The following is a 20,976-nucleotide window of genomic DNA, read 5'->3' as shown; positions in this document are numbered from 1 at the left end:
TAGGTAAATATGTTGAGACATTAATGATGGTACGTCAGCCAACTCTTATCTGTTGCAGAGTGCTGTATAGTGAGAAACATAGGAAAAAACATGTTTTTGATGGAGATGAGTCAGCCAACAGGCAGTGCAGCCTTTTAAAATGCAGATGGCTTTCCCTAGTTGGCCAATTAGTAACTTTAGCTCTGGAACACTTATCTGCTTTCATCTTCTTGTGTGTGTCTTTCATTTGGGGTGCTGGGAGCTTACTGTGTCTGTTTTCACAAGTGTGTGGTGGTGCGTGTGTGCATGTGTTTGTGAGCACATTCATGTGTCTGTTTTCTGCGATAGTGAAAACCCCACATAACTTTGTTCTACTGCTGCTGGCAGTGAGACGACCAGCCATAGTGTTAGATGTTGGATAATAAGCCAAAACACATACTGAGGCCCAACAAACAGGAATGAAATGTGGAAGGCACCACTGTTAGCTGTGAAGCCCTGGCAGTATAAAAATTAAATGAGTTAAATGGGGAAAAATTGCCTTTTACTGAGCTACAGCTGGGTTAAGTAATGTGCAGCATTCTAGCAGCTTTGCCGCTGACCTCAATCTTTTCAGGAAACATTCAGTGGAGAAATAGGATCACAGATTAAACATTATTAACAGCACATAGGCACGCTGTAGGAATTTAGATGAGAGACACAATAGCTTTCTAATAATAAAGCCTGTCATTGGAATGTATTTTTTTGTATTTCTCTAGATTAATTATATCTCCCCATTCTCTCTTTCTGTCTCTCTCTATCATGCAGGACCAAACCCCAGTGCACTGAGCTCCTCTTGCATGGAAACCCTTCTTCCCTGGCAGCCTTCTCCTCTCCCTAGAGCTAGCGGCCAGCATGGCAGGATGAGCCTCTGCCAGCGATGATGATGGCCAAAAAGCAAGATGTCCGGGCACCCACCTACAACCTGGTCGTGGTTGGGCTGTCCGGCACGGAGAAGGAGAAAGGCCAGTGCGGTGTGGGCAAGTCTTGCCTGTGCAACCGTTTTGTCCGGCCAAGTGCAGATGACTTCCACCTAGACCACACCTCTGTTCTCAGCACCAGTGACTTTGGAGGCCGTGTGGTGAACAATGACCACTTCCTGTTCTGGGGAGAAGCAGGGCGAACGTTGGAGGAGGGGCCCGAATGCCGTATGAATGTGGTGGAGCAGACAGAGTTCATTGATGATCAGACATTCCAACCGCACAGAAGCACGGCGCTCCAGCCTTACATCAAGAGGGCAGCGTCCACTAAGCTGGCTTCGGCTGAGAAGCTGATGTACTTTTGCACAGATCAGCTGGGACTGGAGCAGGACTTTGAGCAGAAACAGATGCCTGAAGGCAAGCTAATGGTAGATGGCTTCTTACTCTGTGTGGATGTTAGCAGGGGAATGAACCGTAGTTTTGAGGACCAGATGAAGTTTGTTACCAACCTGTACAACCAGCTAGCCAAAACAAAGAAACCTGTGGTACTGGTTCTCACCAAATGTGATGAAGGAGTTGAGCGCTATATTAAAGACTCGCATACCTTTGCCCTAGCCAAGAAGAACTTGCAGGTGGTAGAAACATCAGCACGCTCTAATGTCAACGTTGACCTAGCCTTTCTTACACTGGTTCAGCTAATAGACAAGAGTAGGGGAAAACCCAAAATCATCCCTTACTTTGAGGCACTGAAACAGCAGAGTCAACAGATTGCCTCAGCCAAAGACCGCTATGAGTGGCTGGTCAACCGAATTGTGAAGAACCACAATGAGACGTGGCCTGCAGTCAATCGCCGCATGCAGTCTGCCCCTGAGTACAAGGACTATGTTTTCCTTGAGGGGACAGCTAAAGCCAAGAAGCTCTTCCAGCAGCATGTGCATAGACTTAAACAAGAGCATATAGAGAAACGTAGGAAGGCCTATCTAAGTACTCTACCACAGGCCTTGTCTGCACTGTTGCCAGAGTTAGATGAGATAGACCACCTGAGCTGGTCAGGAGTTCAAAAAGTCCTGGAGACAAAACGAGATTTCTCCCAGTGGTTCGTAGTGCTAGATGACACCCCTTGGGAGACCACACCACACATTGACAACATGGAGGATGATCGAATCCCCCAGGACCTCCTGGAGACACCTGCAGCTGAAACTATCTATGAGACCCACCTGGAGCAGCTAAGGAATGAGCGTAAACGGGCTGAGATGAGATGGGAGTTCAAGGAAAAGCTAAGTATGTCTCCTTTCATCACACCAGGCAAACCCTGGGAGGAGGCCCGTAGCTTCATTATGAATGAAGACTTCTATCAGTGGCTGGATGAGGCTGAATATCTGGATATCTACAACAAACACCAGAAGGAGATCATTGACCGAGCCAAAGAGGACTTTCAGGAGCTGCTTCTTGAATACTCTGAGCTCTTTTATGAGTTGGAAGTGGATGCAAAGCCAAGTAAAGAGAAAATGGGAGCCATTCAGGAGGTGTTGGGTGAGGAGCAAAGGTTTAAAGCCCTGCAGAAGCTGCAGGCAGAAAGGGATGCTCTGGTATTGAAACATATCCACTTTGTCTACCATCCCACAAAGGACACCTGTCCCAACAGCCCGCACTGTGTGGACAGTAAGATAGAGCAGATACTGGCCTCTACATTTCCTACCCGCTACCCATCATCAGATAGTTCGAGGCTGGATTTGGGGAGGGCTGAACGGATAAATCTTGTCATCCTAGGGAAAGATGGTCTTGCCAGAGAGATGGCAAATGAGATAAGGGCCTTGTGCACCAGTGATGACCGGTACGTGTTAGATGGTAAAATGTACGAGTTAGCCCTCCGTCCCATAGAGGGCAATGTACGTCTGCCAGTCAATTCATTCCACACACCAACCTTTACACCCCATGGTTGCTTGTGTTTGTACAACTCGAAAGAATCCCTCTCCTATGTTGTTGAGAGTCTAGAGAAACTTAGGGAATCAACTATAAGCAGAAGGGAAAGGGAAAACAGCTTAGCCCAACTCCCGCTGTCCCTCCTTCTGGTCACCAAGCGGGGGGTGGGGTCCATTGGAGACATTGGAGGGGAGACAGCTCAGACTCTTATCCAACAAGGGCAGCAGGTGGCCGGAAAGCTCCAGTGTTCCTACCTAGACCCTGCCTCTCCAGGCATGGGTTACGGTCGCAGTGTCAGTGAGAGGCAGATCAACCAGATGCTGAAGGGCCTCTTAGAATCACGTAGAAGCATAGGGAGCAGCTCCCCTCCCTTACCTCCTCCATCCTCTGCCTTCAGAGACTCTCAGTCCCAGCCAATGCTAGAGGCAGACCTGAGGATAGTAATGTGCCTGATGTGCGGAGACACGTATGACATAGACCAGCTCCTCGCTCCCTTCCTGTTGCCCCAGCATTGTCGTCCTGCCGCCAGCCTCAGCAGTGGCACCTCCGTTTTGCTGGATCTCAGTGTAGGAGGTCAGAGGCAGAATATTGAGCTGTCACTGCTCTCCTTCCATTCCTCATTCTCGCTCCGCAAGACCAAACTGGTCCATGGCTACATTGCAGTTTACTCTGCTCGCCGCAAGGCCTCTATGGAGACACTATGTGCTTTCCTGTGTGAGGTCCAAGACATCATCCCAGTCCAGTTGCTAGCAGTAGGGGAGAGCCAGATGGAGCTGTCAGACTCAGAGTCAGCTAAGGAGCAGGTCAGTCAGGGAGAGGAACTGGCCCATGAAATAGAGGCCAGGTTCAACACAGTAATATGTGGACATGGTGGGGTAGTAGGGGGGCTTCATAAGATCGACCTTTTTCAATCCTTCCTCAAAGAGGTGGTAGAGAAGCACACAATTGTCGAGGCCACACATATGTATGATAATGTGGCTGAGGCATGTACCAATGAGAGCATCAGCCCTCGCTGTGGCTCTCCAAGTCCAGTAAACATTCTTATGGACTCAGAGGATGATATCGAACCATCGCCACCTTACCCGACCCTGAGGGAGGATGGCAGTCTCAGCTCTCACTTGGGAAGCTTCAAGCTGCCAGATCTGGATTCAAGTGATACATTCTCTGTCATTTCTGAGCTTAGCACCTTTGAGAGCAAGCTGAACAACAAGGTTCCGCCACAAGTGAAGCCCAAGCCGGTCCGTAAGGTCAACCTCGGCCCCTACATGGACCAGCAGGGTGGCACCAACCGCCGCTCCTTGCCCCAAGCTGTCACCTGGGCTCCAGGTAGCGATGGTGGCTATGATCCCTCAGACTATGCAGAGCCCATGGATGCTGTGAGCAAACCTCGACCCACGGAAGAGGAGAATATTTACTCTGTACCTCACGACAGCACACAGGGCAAGATTATCACTATCCGCAATGCCAACAAGGGTCACTCCAATGGGAGTGCTGGGGGAAATGGCTCAGACAGTGAGGCCGACAGCAGCTCACTGGAGCGCAGGAGAAAGTTGTCCGCCATTGGGGTGAAGCCTAAGCTTTACAGAGATCGATCCAAACGGCTGGGCAAGTTCAGCAGTTTCAGGACAAGCTTCTCTATAGGCAGTGATGATGAGATGGGGGGTCCACCCAAGGCTAGCCAGGATGACATCGGAGCCCAAAAGGACAACTCCATCGAGGAGAGTGAGGACCCCAAAAGGCGAAATATTCTTAAGAGCCTGCGCAGAAATGCAAAGGTTAGTGTTTTTGCATATCTGTTTTTATGGGATAAGAGTGATGCATAGGTTAAATACACAAATATATCTCAACTCTGTTTTGTCACCCAAAAAAAGTGACAAATCTTAAACTGAGATTTAATTGATTTAATTTTAATTAGTTGATTCAACTATTCCCAAACACACCAAGTGTTCCAAAATTATGCCTATTTATTTAGGAACATTGCCCAAGTAAATCACTGAAGTTATTTTGAAATATTGAAAGTTTTCCCAGCCAAAGCTTAAAATAACCTCTTAACTAAGAAGTGCTATGCCCTTGTGTTTTGGCAGCCAAGTGTCACATATTTTAATAGTGGAAATTAAATTTTTAAGCAAAACACTTACTGAAAATTGTAACTAATGAATGACTCAGGATGTTGTGCATTTATAGAGCTTTTTTGCAGTATACATGCATTGTATTTGTTTATGGATAAAATTTCTATAATGCTCAGTACTGTTCTTTGTCTTAGATTCAACATCTGTTTGTTTTGGTTGATAACTGTGTGTTAAAAGTCAAGGAATGACTAATGAGTTCAGCAAAATCTCTCTACTCTCTGCAGTTTAGCTCAGTGAAAACATGCCATACTGTCAGAGTTCCTCTGAAAGCATGTCTGCTATATTTTTTTCCTGACCACTTTGTGAGAACTCTCTAAAATAGCCAGATAATCAGAGGAAAAAGAGACAAACTCCACTCCCTGAACTTCTGTACCAGAAGGCAGAAACTCTCAATGAATATGGACAGTGCCACAGTATTCACTGTGCTGTTTTATTTGTTCGTGCTCATGTGTTTGTCTGCTTGGTTGCACCAGGTTTCCCATGATATTAAAGCTGGCATAATGATGTTTGACATTTATTAGAGCAAGATTTTGAAAGCATCAGCATCCGTCTTACAATTCTCGCTGCAATGATACATAAAGAGGAATTAAAGCTAAAGTTATTTCTCAGCAAATAAGCTGTAACACTCCTGCTGTTCAGGAAACAACAGAGTTTACAAGCAAAAAATATGTGTAAGGATTTCAGCACTGGAGTCCTTCACTCCATAATTATAATTTACAAAACCTGATTGTGCAGTCACCTTGCTTTCAGCCTTCCTTGTATAGCTTCGCATTTGTTTACAACTTAGTTGCTGAAAAGTGTGGTGCATTTGCCGTGAGTGATCTAGTGACTGACATCAGCATCATCTAGTTAAGGCAGTGTTGTTTACTGTTGTGCTACTGCAGTGAAGCGTGTGCCAAGCCTGAGACTCCAATCTTTTCCTGTCAGCTTGTCTTTCTCTGCTTCCTTCCCTTCATCCTCTCATATTCACAGTGTTTGTCTGCTCTTCTTGCTGATTCATACTTTGTGCTTCTCACATTCTTGTCGCACTCTTTCTCTCTCCATTACGTTCTCCTCATATCTCTACTCAGCCTCTCTCTGGCCCTCTAATGTCCATTTCTGTGCTTGTCTCTCACACGTGTTGTGACGATATAGTTTTGACCTAACCCTGTCAGGCTTATCAGCCTGGTATGCTGTTCATTCACACACATGGCGTGGCACAGAAGTGTCAGCTGAACAGGAGTTACAGCTGTGTATGTTGTGCGTCTTTGATAATTACCATGGCTGTCAGTAGGGTGGAACAGGAGGGGGATGATTAATGTTTTCACACACTCAGTTGTGATGTCCTAGTACCTGCGTGAAGGCTGTCCTCTCACATAACTTCCAACAGCCTAAACTACGCTCTTTCCTTAAGGCAATAACTGACGTAGCACAAATTGTACTCACTGTCATCTGTCCTTTTTGAGGACAGACTGCCAGTGAATTGGACAGCTCAGTTCAAGCCCCCTGTTCGCAAATAAGCTCCAGTAGCTCTGACTTTTACTGACCCTGTATTCTAACCCTGTCCTTTAAGGAGGTCAAGGGATCAATAAAGTATCATATGACACATTATTAGCCCTGTGTCAAAACAAATTCCCAAGAAAATTGAAGCTAGCAGAATTTAGATCGGTGTCATCACCATTACTCTAATTAGTGCCTCTGATTTGTACCCTAAAGCAGGTCTGGGATCTGGATATCCGCATTAAAGGCCATTATTGCTTAATTGTGGTTGTAACAATGTGATCAAGTTCCATCACCTGTTTTCTAAGCAGCTGCCTCAAAGATAAGAGTCCATTTTCAATCTGCTGCAGCCTGAAACCCCTCAGGATAACTGGCATGTTATTGAGTTATTTGGTCATCTTAGGGAGGCGTGTTGTAGCAGTGACTTTTTATAGAACCAGCCGTTCCTATTATGCTTCTTTTCCAGCAATACGGAACGGGTTCCGTTCCGCTTCCCACACCTAATTTTGAACTGTTCAGATCATTTCAACCAAAAAATAAATTAGGCCTGGAACCGAAAAGTTGGTTCTCAGCTGGATCCAAAAAATAGCAGATTTTTCTTGACCTGAAGGGTCGACCATGACAACAGCAGTGGGCATATTTTACAGGCTGTAAAAGAGAGGATGGATAATGCAAGAATACAGACATTAAGTGAGAAATAATCAGAAAAAAGACAGTTCCCCAACATTAATGTTTTTGTGGTGGCCTACCGTGTATTTATATACCGTTATATATACGATACACTTCTGGAGCTTAGACTGTACTCTGGGCACAGACAAAGCGGTAAAACGTCAGGCACAGTGAAAGTGAATCTTAACAGTTTAGTGCGCTGGTTCTAAAAAATCTGTCACTCACCTCTGCAGGAACTGATCCTCTAATTTATCATTCTGATCTGATCAGCTATGATCAGATAGACTGATCAATTATCCAGCCAAACTCAAACTAAAAAGAAAAAAGTAACTCATGAAGAATTTTGTCTGTGCTGCATGCAAAGACCTCTGAATTTAGAGAGGGGACATGGAATGCTACGAAGAGACACACAAACATGAAGAAAAAAGTGAAGTTTGCTGATATTACTGTTTACTTCTGTTGTGCATTGTGCAACGCCCTCTGTTGATGACACATCCTTGATTACAGTGGTTCTGATCAAAACTGGTAGAAACATGGACTCGCATTAGAAAACATCAAGAATCCATGAGTCCTGAACAAAATAGGTTCGAGAACCAGAGATGATTTCGGTGGAAAAGTGGAATTAGTGGTTTGTCAGGGTTAACAAAAGTCAGATATTCAGTCATGGGTAAATGTTTAGATTAGTGCAGTGTAAACACTTTCCTGGTCAGAGCTTTAGGGTACAGTCTACCATTCTGAGTCATGACGAGTAGGAACAAATAATTAAAACTAGACTCTGAGCCTGTTTTAAAAGCCCCTTACCTCAGGCAATGACCAACTGTGTCTCTGTCCCGCCCGCCCTCCCTTAGCGAGAGGCCGGAAACATTTCCTCTCTCTCTCTCTCTCCTTTAGATTTTTTTCAAACCCTCTCAGCCAGTAAGATGAATGCTTCAAATTCCTCAGTCACCTAGTTCCAGTCTAGTGTTCTCTATATGAGAAATAAGTGGGGGGGGGCAGCAATCAAACGAAAAGGAGAAAACACAACCACAGAAAGAAAATGAAATGGAGCCTGAGAAATATAAGTGTTATGATAGAGCTAGTATTTTTATATATTTTTTTCTGTATTGCAGCTTTGTGTTTCGGCATCCTACAGCGCACTGTGAATGTAAACGCTCACAGTGGTGTCTGTATGTTATTATTAAGGATGTGTTTTGTTTGTCTTTTGTGGCAGAGGTCTGTTTTGTCTTCTCAGTGCTGGCAACACATCCTGTCTCAGTCAGCAACTAAAAGGAGTGGCCAGAAGGCAAAACTGCAGGGGGAGAAGACAGTGAGAGAGAAAAGTGGGTGGAAAAGAGAAGGGGGGGAGTATAGAGACAGTCTGCTAAACTAAGATAGGGCATAGATATACAACACAGTCAGTGTGATAGGACACAAATAAATTATGAGCTGCTACTTGGAACTATAACCCAAACTGGCACTAAGTTATGACAGCATTGCTCTCGACCACCACGGAGGCTGCTGCCTTGTAGCATCACATTACTCCCACTTCAATTTAATGAAACCCTCATGTGAGCGTTTTGTGTACATGTTAATACACACCTCACATGTATGTTCGCAGATACTCAGCTTAATAGCCACCAGTATAATCAATATGTTGAGAAAAGGAGCATCACAGAAGCAATTAGGCAGTGGGGGAGTTAGCTGCGAGTGATAAGTGAAGGAATTCCAGTTAGGATCAGCTCATGTCGGGCTCGTAATAGAAAGATAACTGGGCAACAGTTACTGATTTGCTGAGAAAGTCTGCAGTTATTTAACCAAGATGTGTTTCAACACAGACCCTCCGTCAGCATCTTAGGGGCCTCGCTGAATATGCAGACTCTTCCAGTGAGCCATTCAGTGTTAACAAGTTATCTCTGACATTTTGTTTTGCCAACACTTAAGCACCCAGTTGACTGGTGAAATAGCCACAGTGCCCTTTTTCTACAGTTTATCATAGAAAAGCACCCCAGATAGAGAAGCCTGGATAATACTGAATCTTTGAGGCCAATATGTGAGTCAGTACTTGAGAAGAATATAACAATATATGAACCAACATTCTTCTGGGTTTTTTTTTAAACATAAACATTATGTGAAAAAGAGTTCGACTATATTTTTTTGCATTTGACTGATAGGAGTCAGTGTTTCCCACAGAATTAGATTCCCACAGAACTGATTTATGTGTGGCGGTAGGGGGCTGGAGGTTAGAAAACGTCCAGTTGTTTCTTGTATCATTATGTGTCCCCTGTCTAATTTCAGATGTTTTTGAGGTTTTTTTTTCACTGCAGCAGTTCATGAAGTTTGAGTCATGGGGTGGATAATTTATCTGTCAGTCCAGTCAGAGCTGATCAGACCAATAGAGGAGAAGCCACGTTGGTAGTGAAAGGAAACTTTTAGACCCAGCACAAATTCACAGTCAAGTTTCACTTTTTGCCTGATGTTCTACTGCTCCATCTGTGCCCAGAATACATTCTGTGCTCCAAAAGTGTGATAAAACTAATAACCGATTGGTATAAGTATTCTAATAGCGCTCTTAATTACCACTAAAGCTCCAAAATATATAAAATTAACATCTGATAGCAGATGCTATAATCATGATGGGCAGCCAAAAATAAATATGTGGCCAAAATAAATGAATATGTGGGAAACCCTATGATTTACTAGAAAACTTGACCATAATAATAAATATTGAATTGTAGACATCATTAAAGGTCCAGTGTGAAAGATTTAAGAGCATACGTTGGCAGAAATGGAATATAATATTCATATTTGTTTATTAGTGTATGATCACCTGTAAAAAAGAATTGTTGTGTTTCTTTTCCTTAGAATGAACTATATATTTTATAACTATATCGAGCAGGTCTTCTCCCACGAGGTCTGCGGTGTTGTTTCTATAGTAGCTCTAAACAGACAAATCAAACACTGGCTCTATATAGGTTTTTCACATTGGCCACCATTGTTCTTCTATATGCTTGGCATATGGAGAAGTATTAGTCCTGCAATCCTACACACTGGACCTTTAAAATAAAAGTAATTTTGAACTTTATTGGAACATTTAAGCTGAGAAAAATTCAAGATAAAATGTACATAGAAGTGCCACCAATAAAATATTTATTGCAGTTTACCTTTCCATCTCTTTCTGGTATCTCCCAGTGCATTTGCTGTTAATAATTAATCTGATAACCACATATTAGCCCATGATATGGGCCTACAGTTGTATCAGTCAGGCTCTTTGAGTTGGTAATGAAAGCCAGCTGATGGATAAGGAAGATTAACAACAAAATAATTCTCCAAATGTTCAAACAACATGCAGTGCAGAAAAAGTCCAGGTGAGCTTTGTTGATCTGCTCAGTCTTAATTAGTGTTTCCCTGCTTGTTTCCTTGAGTGCGGCTGTGAGTTAGTGTGTGTATATATGTGCCACCAAAAATGTTTGGTGGAGTGCAGTGAGGCCAGTATCTGGAGCAGAGGGCACGCCAGGCTCCTTCTCTCTAATGAGCACTCCTCTGCTCCTTTCCTGTGTCTGTCTGTCAGACCCACACTGCTCCAAAAGTCTGTGTGCCCAGCCAACCATGCATCCCTGCCTCACCACCCAGCCTGCCAGGGCAGAGCCTCAGGGGGCTGACAGACTTACTAGAGATCCAGGCCTCAGGGGCCTTCAAAACATTCCCACTGAACACCATTAAAACGCAGTACAATTACTGCTGATGCCATAGCCATATGGAGGCAGGCAGAAAATGTTGCAGGAGTGCATTAGAGGTCTCTTAACAGGAGAATAACAGGAGTTAGAAAGTAATTAAACAATGAATAAGAGAGTTTGATTATCTGTGAGCTGCAGTGCAGTAGTGAGAGAGAGAGAGAAGCACAAAAAGCCGAAGGAAGGAGGGCAAGGATGAAGAGACCAGTGACGAAGGAACTGATGTAAATCTCATTATGCACAAAGCAGTCAGGAATGTTTGACGACTTATCAGTTTCAGATTTGAAGGAATGTGCGGGATGGGTGTGTGTTGATCTTTTAACTCTAACACAAAAACACAGTCATTTAAATAAAAAAAGGGCCTCATTCACAAACAGTGCGTGCGCACAAATCTGTGCTTAAACCGTGTATATGAAAATTTCTGTAGAAATCAGGGATTCATCAATATTTTCTTCCGTGATTGTTTCTGTACTCCGTGAACGAATGTAGAACTGCCTCAGACCATGCATATGCACATATGATTAAGGCCTGTCTGTCTTAGAAAATGTAAACCCACACCTATTAACTAAATGCAAAGCATATTAAAACTGCATTCTTAAAAAAATACTTAAATAGACAATATTTAAAACCATAAATTTACTAAAATATAGACTTATTTCATCCCTACCTTTTATCCTCATCAATTATTGTCATAATTAAAATATTCCACAAAAAACAGTGTTCCATTCCTAGTTTACATTGAACTATATGACAATTGAATCTGCCTGTAATGATGGCTTCGCCCACCAAGTTTTAGTGCCATAAATTCTTCTTCTTCTTCTTCTTCTTCTTCTTCTTCTTCTTCTTCTTCTTCCTCTTCTTCCTCTTCTTCCTCTTCTTCTTCTTCTTCCTCTTCTTCCTCTTCTTCTTCTTCTTCTTCTTCTTATATAGAGCAGCGTATAGAAAATTCTGATCTACCTCTAAGCAGGTGTTAAGATGTCAAATCTAACTGTGCTGGAAGATACTGCAGCCCATGCCTTCAGGAGACAAGCATGTTTGAACATGTTTAAAGAGAGCAATGAAAAGCCGATGAGCAGTTTGCCACCGCCGTCACATTCACAGACACTGACTGATGGTCCCATACTGGTGTGTGCGGCCTTAATATGTATGTAGAAACGTCAGCACTTTCTCCATGATACACCTCTGGGCAAACGTATTTCCTTATACAGAGAAATGGGGGCGTTCCAGTATGCTGATTGGAGGTGGCGCATGCTGGTAAGAACAAAATGCGCCCAAGTCATGAATCTGATAATAGTTTTGCAGGTGCACTCATTTATGCATAGAGTAAGCACGTTTAAAAACACGTTAGTAAATTAGGCCCAGTGTCTCTAGGTTTTTTTGTCACTTCGGAAGTGTGTGCTTAAGTCAGCAGTGTTTCAGCCAGTCAGGCTCAAATAAGGTGTCTGATTGCTTGCACTAATCTGCTCTTTTTTCTCTCGATTTGTTTTCAGAAACCACGACCCAAACCCAGGCATTCTATCTCAAAACCCATCGAGAGCAACTACTTTGGTATGCCACTGTCCACCGTCGTCACTCCTGAGAGGCCGATCCCCATCTTCATTGAGAAGTGCATCCGTTTCATTGAAACAACAGGTAAGAATCTGTTATAAATTACATGATAAGGACTAGAGGTGTGCAACAGCATCCGGTCAAACACAGATTAGGCTGTTTTTTTCAATCGTTGAAGTATTAGCTACTTTGAAATTATTTCAAAGGATCCAATCAGCCTCTCCGTACTCTATACCTGTTTTCTTTGAGCTCTATTTTTCTGTTTCCCTATATTTTCCTCTTATCTTAATCCACCTCCCTCGTGGGATTGCTATGAACTGTGGTCTTCATCACTAAGTGTGTGAATTTGCTGTTCTCAAATCACACGCAGCCTTTATGTATATGTGCATGTGTGCTTTCCTTTGTATCTCCCTCACTCTTTGTTCAGGTTTGATAAATGGTACTGCTTTGCTAAGGCTTCATAGGTAGGCACCTCCAGAGACGTGAACCAGGTTGGGGTGTTAACTTACTTTTTTGACAGCCTAATAAGTTGTTTCCTAAAATGAAGCAAAACGAGGTGCGCTAAGATGAACGAGTGAAGTAGATTCACTGTTTGTATTTGCATGTTTAATAAATACTGTTTCCAAACGTTTGTGTGGCGACTCCCAAACTGGTTCGAGTAAAAGCATCAAGCAGATCGTGCTGGCTTCTGTTTCCAGTGGTTACAGTCACAGTGCTGACTGTAAAATGAGTCATCAGAGCCTCAGTCAGATCAATGTGATGATGAGAAAAGCCATGGGGGATTTTAAGCAGCAAATAAGTTTGTCACGGAGTATAATGTTAGAGCGGCTACTAAAATACTTTCATCTGCTTAGATTAACCTTGAATCTGGTGTGTGGATTAGAGCCTGTGCACAACTGTGTTTAACAGGTTTTCAGTGTGTTGCCACCAATCATCCACACCCCCCCACACCTCCTCTCCTCTCCTCCCTGGGAGTACTGGGAGCACAGATGTGGATGAATAGCGTCTCGTAACCTTGCTACCCTTTTACCCAGATGCCGAACCCCCTGCCAGGCTGCTCTGGTGCTCCACGCCCCCAGGACTGCCAGCTTGCCTCTTAGTCTGCCACCAGCTGTTACACTAAACCAAAGGCGACTTAGTGCAGAGTGGATGCATATATATAGATATTTGTGCACATCTCTTGGCACGGCTGTAACCACGATATTGTCACATGATCTAAAGTCATGGGTTGTCTCTCACCCCACTCCCAAGTTAAGAAACAATGTGTTAAGTAAGCTGTTTAATTGTATTTTCTGCAAGTTTGATGTAAATCCCTGTGACATTCTCAGCACTACAAACTAATATCTAGCTAAACAATGACCTGTTTAAGAAAACAGTGTCTCTTTTTTAACTATACCTAGTATCAGATTACATACTGTATTTCAGGGTTGTACCCAACTCAGTCACTTACATCAGTCCAACTGGATTTGGTTGTTCCATACAAATATTTGACTATTCATCCCATTATTGCATTTTCGCTTAGGGCTTGACTGCAAAAATCTGCTTTTTAGAAAACATTTGATTTCCTTTTTACCATCAGTTTTATTTATATGTGTAGCTGCAACAAAGAGAGTAATTTGTCTTAGTTTAGCAGAGACATTACTGTTTCAAGTAGTGTTTAACAGCCAGTCAAAGTGCATGATGCAAAGTGCTGCACTAAGAAAGCAAAGACTTGATTGATTTCATAGGTCTTTAAGAAAAAATGTAAAAAAAAAAAAAAGTTTGAAAGTTTGAACAGGGTTCAGCGGGACACTCAGGGTTACAGTGCTGTCCACGTAATAGAGTAAACAAGCCAAGTTAGCCCTAGCTAATGTGTGCTGAATATGCTCACGAATTGAACCTTGAAATGTGCAACATTTTTTTGCCAACAACAGATATCTAATAAAATCCAAGCATGTTATTGTATTAAGTTGCTATGAGGTGTAAATTTACCACTTCTAAGCAAAAGGCTTAGAGCTCAGAAGATAACGTTATCTCGCACCCTGAGCTTCTCTTTCTGTTAGCAGCTGCCTCCATCTCACTCAGACTCACCCTTGCTCTGGGTCTGCAGCCTTCTGTGCCACAGAGCAGGGTAAAAGTGTGGAGCGCTCGCTCTGCAGCTACATCTGGCCCAAAGGCCCCCAGACCGCTGCACACTGACTGACCGAAAATGTGTTAAATAATAATCATGAGAGTGAAAATTATGTTTCCTCAGTGAGAACTTAACTCTAGTGAGGAAATACAATGACTTCCAAGGGCATGTGGGTGGACTTTTAAATATTAATTTTAATTGTTTATTAAATCTAACTGATTTGAACTTTTTAATCTAATGATTTTCATCAGTCCCACTGAATTCTTACTCAGAAATGTATGTTTTCAACCATATTATAGATTTGAACATAACAAATCATGAACTTCCTAGGCGTTTTAGAAACAGGCTATAAGTATAATTTTTAGCTTGTCACACAAGACTTGAATACTCTCTGTCGACGGAGGCGTGTCCCACTGATGATTTGAATCCTCAACTTTCAGGGGGGCAGCCCTGCTGTTTTTATCAACATAATTATCAAGAAATTACGGACCTGTAAAATAAAGCACGACAGTTTTATTTTTCACCATTGAGATCTAAATGCTGTTTCAAAGCTCTCTCTACGTGCTGCCTGGAGTAAAAGTGTGGTAGAGTAATACTGAATTACTTATTCAGTAATTTATTCATTTGAACTGGTGGCAAAAAATATTGGGTCTAAAAATACTAGACAAAATGTTTTAAACTGTATAGTGTAAGTGCCCCCACAGTGGCTAAACCCTTTAAAATTTCCCAAAAAATGCAGACAACAATAGCAGTCAATCATGCAATTCAATTCAGTTTTATTTAAATAGCCCAATAGCACAAATCACAGTTCGCCATCATACAAAACCCTCTGTTATTGGACCCTCATGGTGGATAAGGAAAAACGAGAAATTACCAAAGCAACTTCATCTTTAAGTAATGTTTAATGAAAACTTGCACACTCATAGCTTAAAACAGTCTTTTCATTTGGGGTGCCTGGCGGCTCAGTAGGTAGAGCGTGCGCCCCATGTACAGAGGCTGTGTTCTCGCTGCAGCACCCGCGGGTTCGATTCCAGCCTCAGCTCTTTGCTACATGTCAACCCCTCTCTCTCTTCCCCTTTCGCACTTGCACTGTCCTATTGAATAAAACTATTAAAAAGCCCTAAAAAATAATCTTAAAAAAATAGGCTTTTCATTACCTCCCTTTAAAAGAGTTGCATGTGTTTGTCAAAACACTGCTGTTGCTTACTGACATGCCAGTGCATTCCACTGTAATCTCTGTCCTGATTAAAGACTCTGTATTTGTGGATTACTGCGGCCTTACAAACATCCACCGCCTCCCTCGGTGTAGGAGTATAGGGGCAGAGCTAGATAACAAGGCATCACGTTAGATTTCACCTCCCTCCGTTCAGGTGTTAACTGGAGCAGTCACAGCACTTAGTTCTGGCTGAGGGAGGACAAAAAATTGGTTGAATATGCGTTTATATACACTGGTGTGTGCATACAGGAGGATGTTTTCCACTTTTTACCCTCACTCACTCCTTTAGTATCTCTCTCCTAATCCTCTGTTTCCTTCTCTCCTCCTTTTGCCCTTGTTTCACTACTTCTTTCTCCTGATCCAGTCATCCTTTTCCCTCTGTCTCCACGAGTACCTTCGCTTGTCAGATTTGATTTCTCTCATCTTTTGCCTAGCCCATATTTCTATTTCTCCCCCTGTCCTATCGTCACCTCTCTCAATTCACTGCGTTTTTCCTTCTGCCATCCCCTCCATCTCTTCCTCCCCTCCTTCATTGCTTCTTCTTGTCAGCATGCTTTGAATGTGTGTGTGTGTGTGTGTGTGTGTGTGTGGCGGGTGTGTTATCGCCAGGGGTTTGCCAGGTCTGTTCTGCCCCGTAGCTCCTTCCGTCCGATCAATATGACAAGGTAGGAAATTGGAAGAATGTCTGGGCTCAGCTCTTTCCTGTGTTATTTGTGCATGTGTGAGAGCCTCAGTCAGAACCAATAAGAGTATGAAACGCTTGTGTACATACTAACACATGCAGTACAAATTGGCACACCCACACAGAGAATTACTGCGACTGTGAGGGGGGAAACAAGTTACAATGTGCTATTTAGCTTCGATTGTAGTTGCTGTAAGTCAGACTTTACTTATCCGGTATCTGTGTCTACAATCTGTAGGTATAATGGCACTCATGGGAAATTACCATACAGTGCTGACACTATGTTTGTAACTATAGAGTGAGTAAATGATGAGTGACGTCGTGTAGCTAACCCTGGACCGGCAGCTTTAACCTACATCCTTCCCCTCTTTCTCAAACAAAAGCACTCATAGAACAAACCCAGTCTTCCTGTTTTTATTCTTATCGGTTTAAATGTCATTGATAATCCTCTTACAGTGTCCATATTTTCGGAATGATGACCTTAGTCTATGTGATAAAAACATTTTTTTTTACCCTTGGAAAAAGCCGTATTGTTGATTCTTGAGTCAGAAAACTGTTATTATTTTTTAGTCTTTATACGTTTTAGAGGCATTTGTATGGCAAACGTGTTTTCTGTTTTTAATTTCTATTCAGACATCTTATTTCTTTGTTGCTTGTCTTAATTGTGCTCCCCAGCTCTCTCCCTTTGTCCTGCAGAATAATAGGAGTAGATGTGGTATTTTTTGTTATTTTCATGCATTCAGAGCTTGGTAGAAAAGCAGCTCTATAAAATCAATCCATTGTGACTGCTGTTATCTCTCCTCAGCTCTGGCTTTTGGTAGCCACAGTGTGTTTCTGCTCACGGGTGCCGGGGTGATGAATGTGTGTTAGCGTGTGCGGCATATCTGCTGGCCTTAGGAGCCTCCATAGCGACGTAAAGGGCAGCACCCAGCCACCGCCTGTTTTCATGGTGAACTATGAAATCAGCCGCTGGGTTTGGGCTGATGTGGGATCAGCTGGAGTGTTGTCAGACAGTAGCATTCTGCAGGAGCGCAGCCGCTAACTGCAGGGGCATTTATCAGGCTCTTAGAGTTTGTGTGATTGCAGGTTTAGGTGTGTTTTTGCCTTCTTGAATGTTGTTAGAAGCTGTGAAGTCACCATAGATGGCTTGTATTGCAGTGTATAAGCACTGAAAACTGCAAATGTAATATGCTCTGAAGTATAGGTTCATAGCTTAAAATAGTAGGAAGTTATTAAACTTGAACTTTCTACCGGGGCTTAAGAAGACATTGGGCCTCATGCAAGAAGTCGTATACAAACAAATATTCTTATTTTTACTCTTCTCTCTTACTCTAATTTTCTGAGTTGGGAGCATGCTTACCAAAATAAGAGACATCTTATTTTCACAGTCCACAAATTGCAAAATAACAAAAGCACATTTGCATTTAAAAAAATATAAAATATCATAAAATCTAATTTTATGATAATTATTCCTTTTAAAGTCAAATTCAATGCCGGGCTTTTATAGTAACAGAGAATTTTTACAGTGTGGTATTAACACCTTTACTTCCTTCACCTATACTGCTGATATGGCGTTTACAGCATCACACAGTGTTTCTTAAAAGAAAAATTAAGAGAAAATATAAGTGAGATGTAAGAGAATGTTGCTGCATGTGGCCCATTGTTAGAGGCTGCAGAAAAAACAACATTTGCATGCCCCATGTGCTCATATATATATGTTGACCCCTTGAAGCGCTGGTGCTTTGTTTGAGCCCAGAGGAAGAGGACACTGCTGTTTGTTTCGGAGAGCTCACCTTTCCTAGCTATCACTGCAAAAACTCCTCTATTCGCCTTCTTTATCCCCTCCCAATGCTTCGTGGCTCCTCTTCCAATCTCATGCAGCCTCCATCTTTGATGCATTTTGTTGTTTTGAACACATTTCCTATCCCTCTATATATCCCTCCTTATCTTAATCCCTTTATTTTTTCTCATTCTCTCTTTCATCAGTCCTGACCCTCACTCCTGTGCGTCCTCACCCCCCACTATCTTTCTCATACTTGGGTGCTTGTCCTGTCTGCCTCTATCTCTCACACCCTCTCCTCACCACCGCAGCTACACTACTCCCCTCTCCCTATCTGTCCTCCCATCCCTGTTTTCCGAGTGTCTGGCTAGAAAAGCTTTTGTGGATAATTGATTGGTAGAAGGAGGAGATCGATGCTGTATATGCCTTGACTGAGAGCTCTCTCATTTCCTCCCTGCCTCTCTCTCTCTCTATCTCACCCTCTTTTTTTTCTGCCACTCCCAATCTCCCTCACTCCCTCTGGATTGCTCTTTGTCTCCCTGAATCTCCACCAAAGTGTGAACGGAGAGAGAATTTTTAGGGTGGGAGGTGGAACCTTATCTTATATATTGGAAAAAATTGTTAATGGAGGAAAATGAAGTAAGCTTTCACTCACACCAGCTATCTAAGTATATTTCCTTTCTGTCTCTGTCCTGCTGTGACCTGGTTGTTTGTCTTTTCTATGTTTGAGTACTTGGAGCTATTGCGAAAATTTAAGATTAAAGGCTGTATTTGCTTAGCCTACAAGGGTGGCACATGACTCAATAAGGACGGCCAGATGTTTCTCCATAGTGCTGCAACCAAGCAGCAGCGTCTGAGGCTGAAAAAATGAAGCCAATGAAGAAGTGCCAAAAACTGCAGTTCAGAGAATGACCACTCGAGGCTGGCTCCAAAAATGAGTCAATCCCCACAGACCCCCATGTTAAAATGACCAACTTTATGGCAGAAATTAACTTGTTTATAGCCCGGTACAGAAAACGGATTTGGTCTCTATATCTAAGTTCAACATTCATGACAACTGTGCGAGGGGTACATTTTTTTATAACTTCCAAGTATACACTTTTACGTATATTTAAGAGCAGGCTGTTTGAGTGAGAGTCACGGTAGCTACAGCCATTATTTATACATTCTATGGCTGTAAAACATGTTTTTCAGTTAAATTAAATGCATTTGTTTTTAAGGATTCTGTTATTCTACAGTATTGTTGTTTGTTACAAGTGTTTCCCACAGAATTAGAATCTGCTGTTGTAGAGACAATTGAAAGCAAACTTTTAGATCCATTGCAGGACCCCGGCACAGTTTTCAACATAGCTGGTTTCATCTAAAGTATTTTGGAAAATCTTAGGGACAGCACTTACATGAGAGCACTGTTGTTCTACTTCTGTATGAATTAATGGGAGTTTAAGTTTCACTTTTACTGCACGTGGTGTTCTGCTGCTCTGTCTGTGCCCTGAGTATGCTCTGCGTGTCTCCAGTGTGGTGCTCTGAGTTACTGATTTACCGAAAAGTATATGTATATTATTTTCCATATAATTTAATTTTCAGTTCCAGCTTTACAACCCTCTTAAATTCAGTTGAGGGAGTATTTAGAAAGAATAATATATGTGATATTATATGCTAAACAAGATCTGATGCTGGGCTGTGGAAGACATGTTTTCTATAAGTGTTTTCAGCTGCTGAGCTTAAAATATCTGAAGGGCGAACAGCTTTGAAACTGCTATTGTGCCTTTTTTCACCATAAAAAGAATATTATACAGCATCTGCGAAAATATTAGCTTGCTCAGTCAGTGGCTGTCAGCTCAACAATTGGAAAGGCCTCACAGGGTTATAAAAATCAATTTGGGAGATTTTTGTTAGTTGTTAAAACTTTGAAACTGTGGGCTATATTAGATTATTAGATTATAATAGGATGGATTATTACTGTAAACAGATAATAAAATCCAACAAGCTTTCTAAATAAGTATTAAATTGGCTCCTTCAATCATATTGCACTCGACTGCACCTGCTGTGAGCCATTAGAAGTCTGGAAAAATGCATATTCAAGCAGGAAGCGAGAGAGAAAACAGGAAAGCAGAATAGGATGAAAAACAGTACTGTTACACTCCTGCTCTTTGTCTTGTATTATTATAGTGATAAATGAAGACCTCTTGTTAAGTCACCTTTACATGCTTCTTTAATTTGCTGCTGTGTTTTTTATTGCTGCCTCTAAAGTGTTTATATTGTCTAAACTAGTAGATAGACCAGAGTTGTCTATAACCCTCTCAGTGTGCTGGCAGTCTCATTAAGTGTCTGTTCAATAAAACAGCCTCCTCTGCTTCATTGGTCACTGGGTATATTTTGCACCTCTGAATAGAAATAAATCTGGTATACAAGAACTAAAACATGCACATTTGAGCCTCCTTTTTCCACATAACCTCAGTGCGGCCCTTTAGCAAATATAGACGCAATTTGTGTTTAGTGTCTAAAGAAAGGCAGCAAATCCTCAGTAAATATCCTCCTTAGAATTAAGTTAGTTGCAAGAGGAAAAGCGCATGACATCTGCAGTCATTTTCAATTGTGCGGCTTCTAAGGTAGCCTCAGCTTGTCACAGCGCACCAGTGGACTCTTAGCAGCCCTGTAGGAATGCTTTATGGGTTTAATAAATAGTGCTAATAGTGTGTCTAGATGGTAGGGGACATAGGGAGAAGCCATTAGAGCGGCCTGCACTAGCTCTTCTTTTTCAGCCCTTCAGAGTGCATCTATGCTCCACATCGTGA

At 42.3% G+C, this 20,976-nt stretch overlaps 1 protein-coding gene across 2 annotated transcripts in view; it reads left to right on the top strand.

The window, feature by feature from the left end:
• arhgap35a (Rho GTPase activating protein 35a) overlaps positions 1 to 20,976 on the top strand; it is an 86,868-nt gene that overhangs the window by 56,448 nt on the left and 9,444 nt on the right. For both annotated transcript variants that reach the window (XM_088078960.1, XM_042487309.2), the window contains 2 exons: positions 784 to 4,633; positions 12,336 to 12,477. In XM_088078960.1, coding sequence (XP_087935086.1) covers positions 896 to 4,633; positions 12,336 to 12,477 — 3,880 coding nt within the window. In that variant the 5' untranslated portion in view covers positions 784 to 895. The remainder of the gene's footprint in view (positions 1 to 783; positions 4,634 to 12,335; positions 12,478 to 20,976) is intronic.

The sequence above is a fragment of the Plectropomus leopardus genome, chromosome 6 (assembly GCF_026936395.1).
Source record: "Plectropomus leopardus strain MGB_pleo_1.0 chromosome 6, ASM2693639v1, whole genome shotgun sequence".
Taxonomy (NCBI): Eukaryota; Metazoa; Chordata; class Actinopteri; order Perciformes; family Serranidae; genus Plectropomus; species Plectropomus leopardus.
Note: the sequence above shows the minus strand (reverse complement) of the source record. Positions and strands in the feature narration are given on the sequence as shown.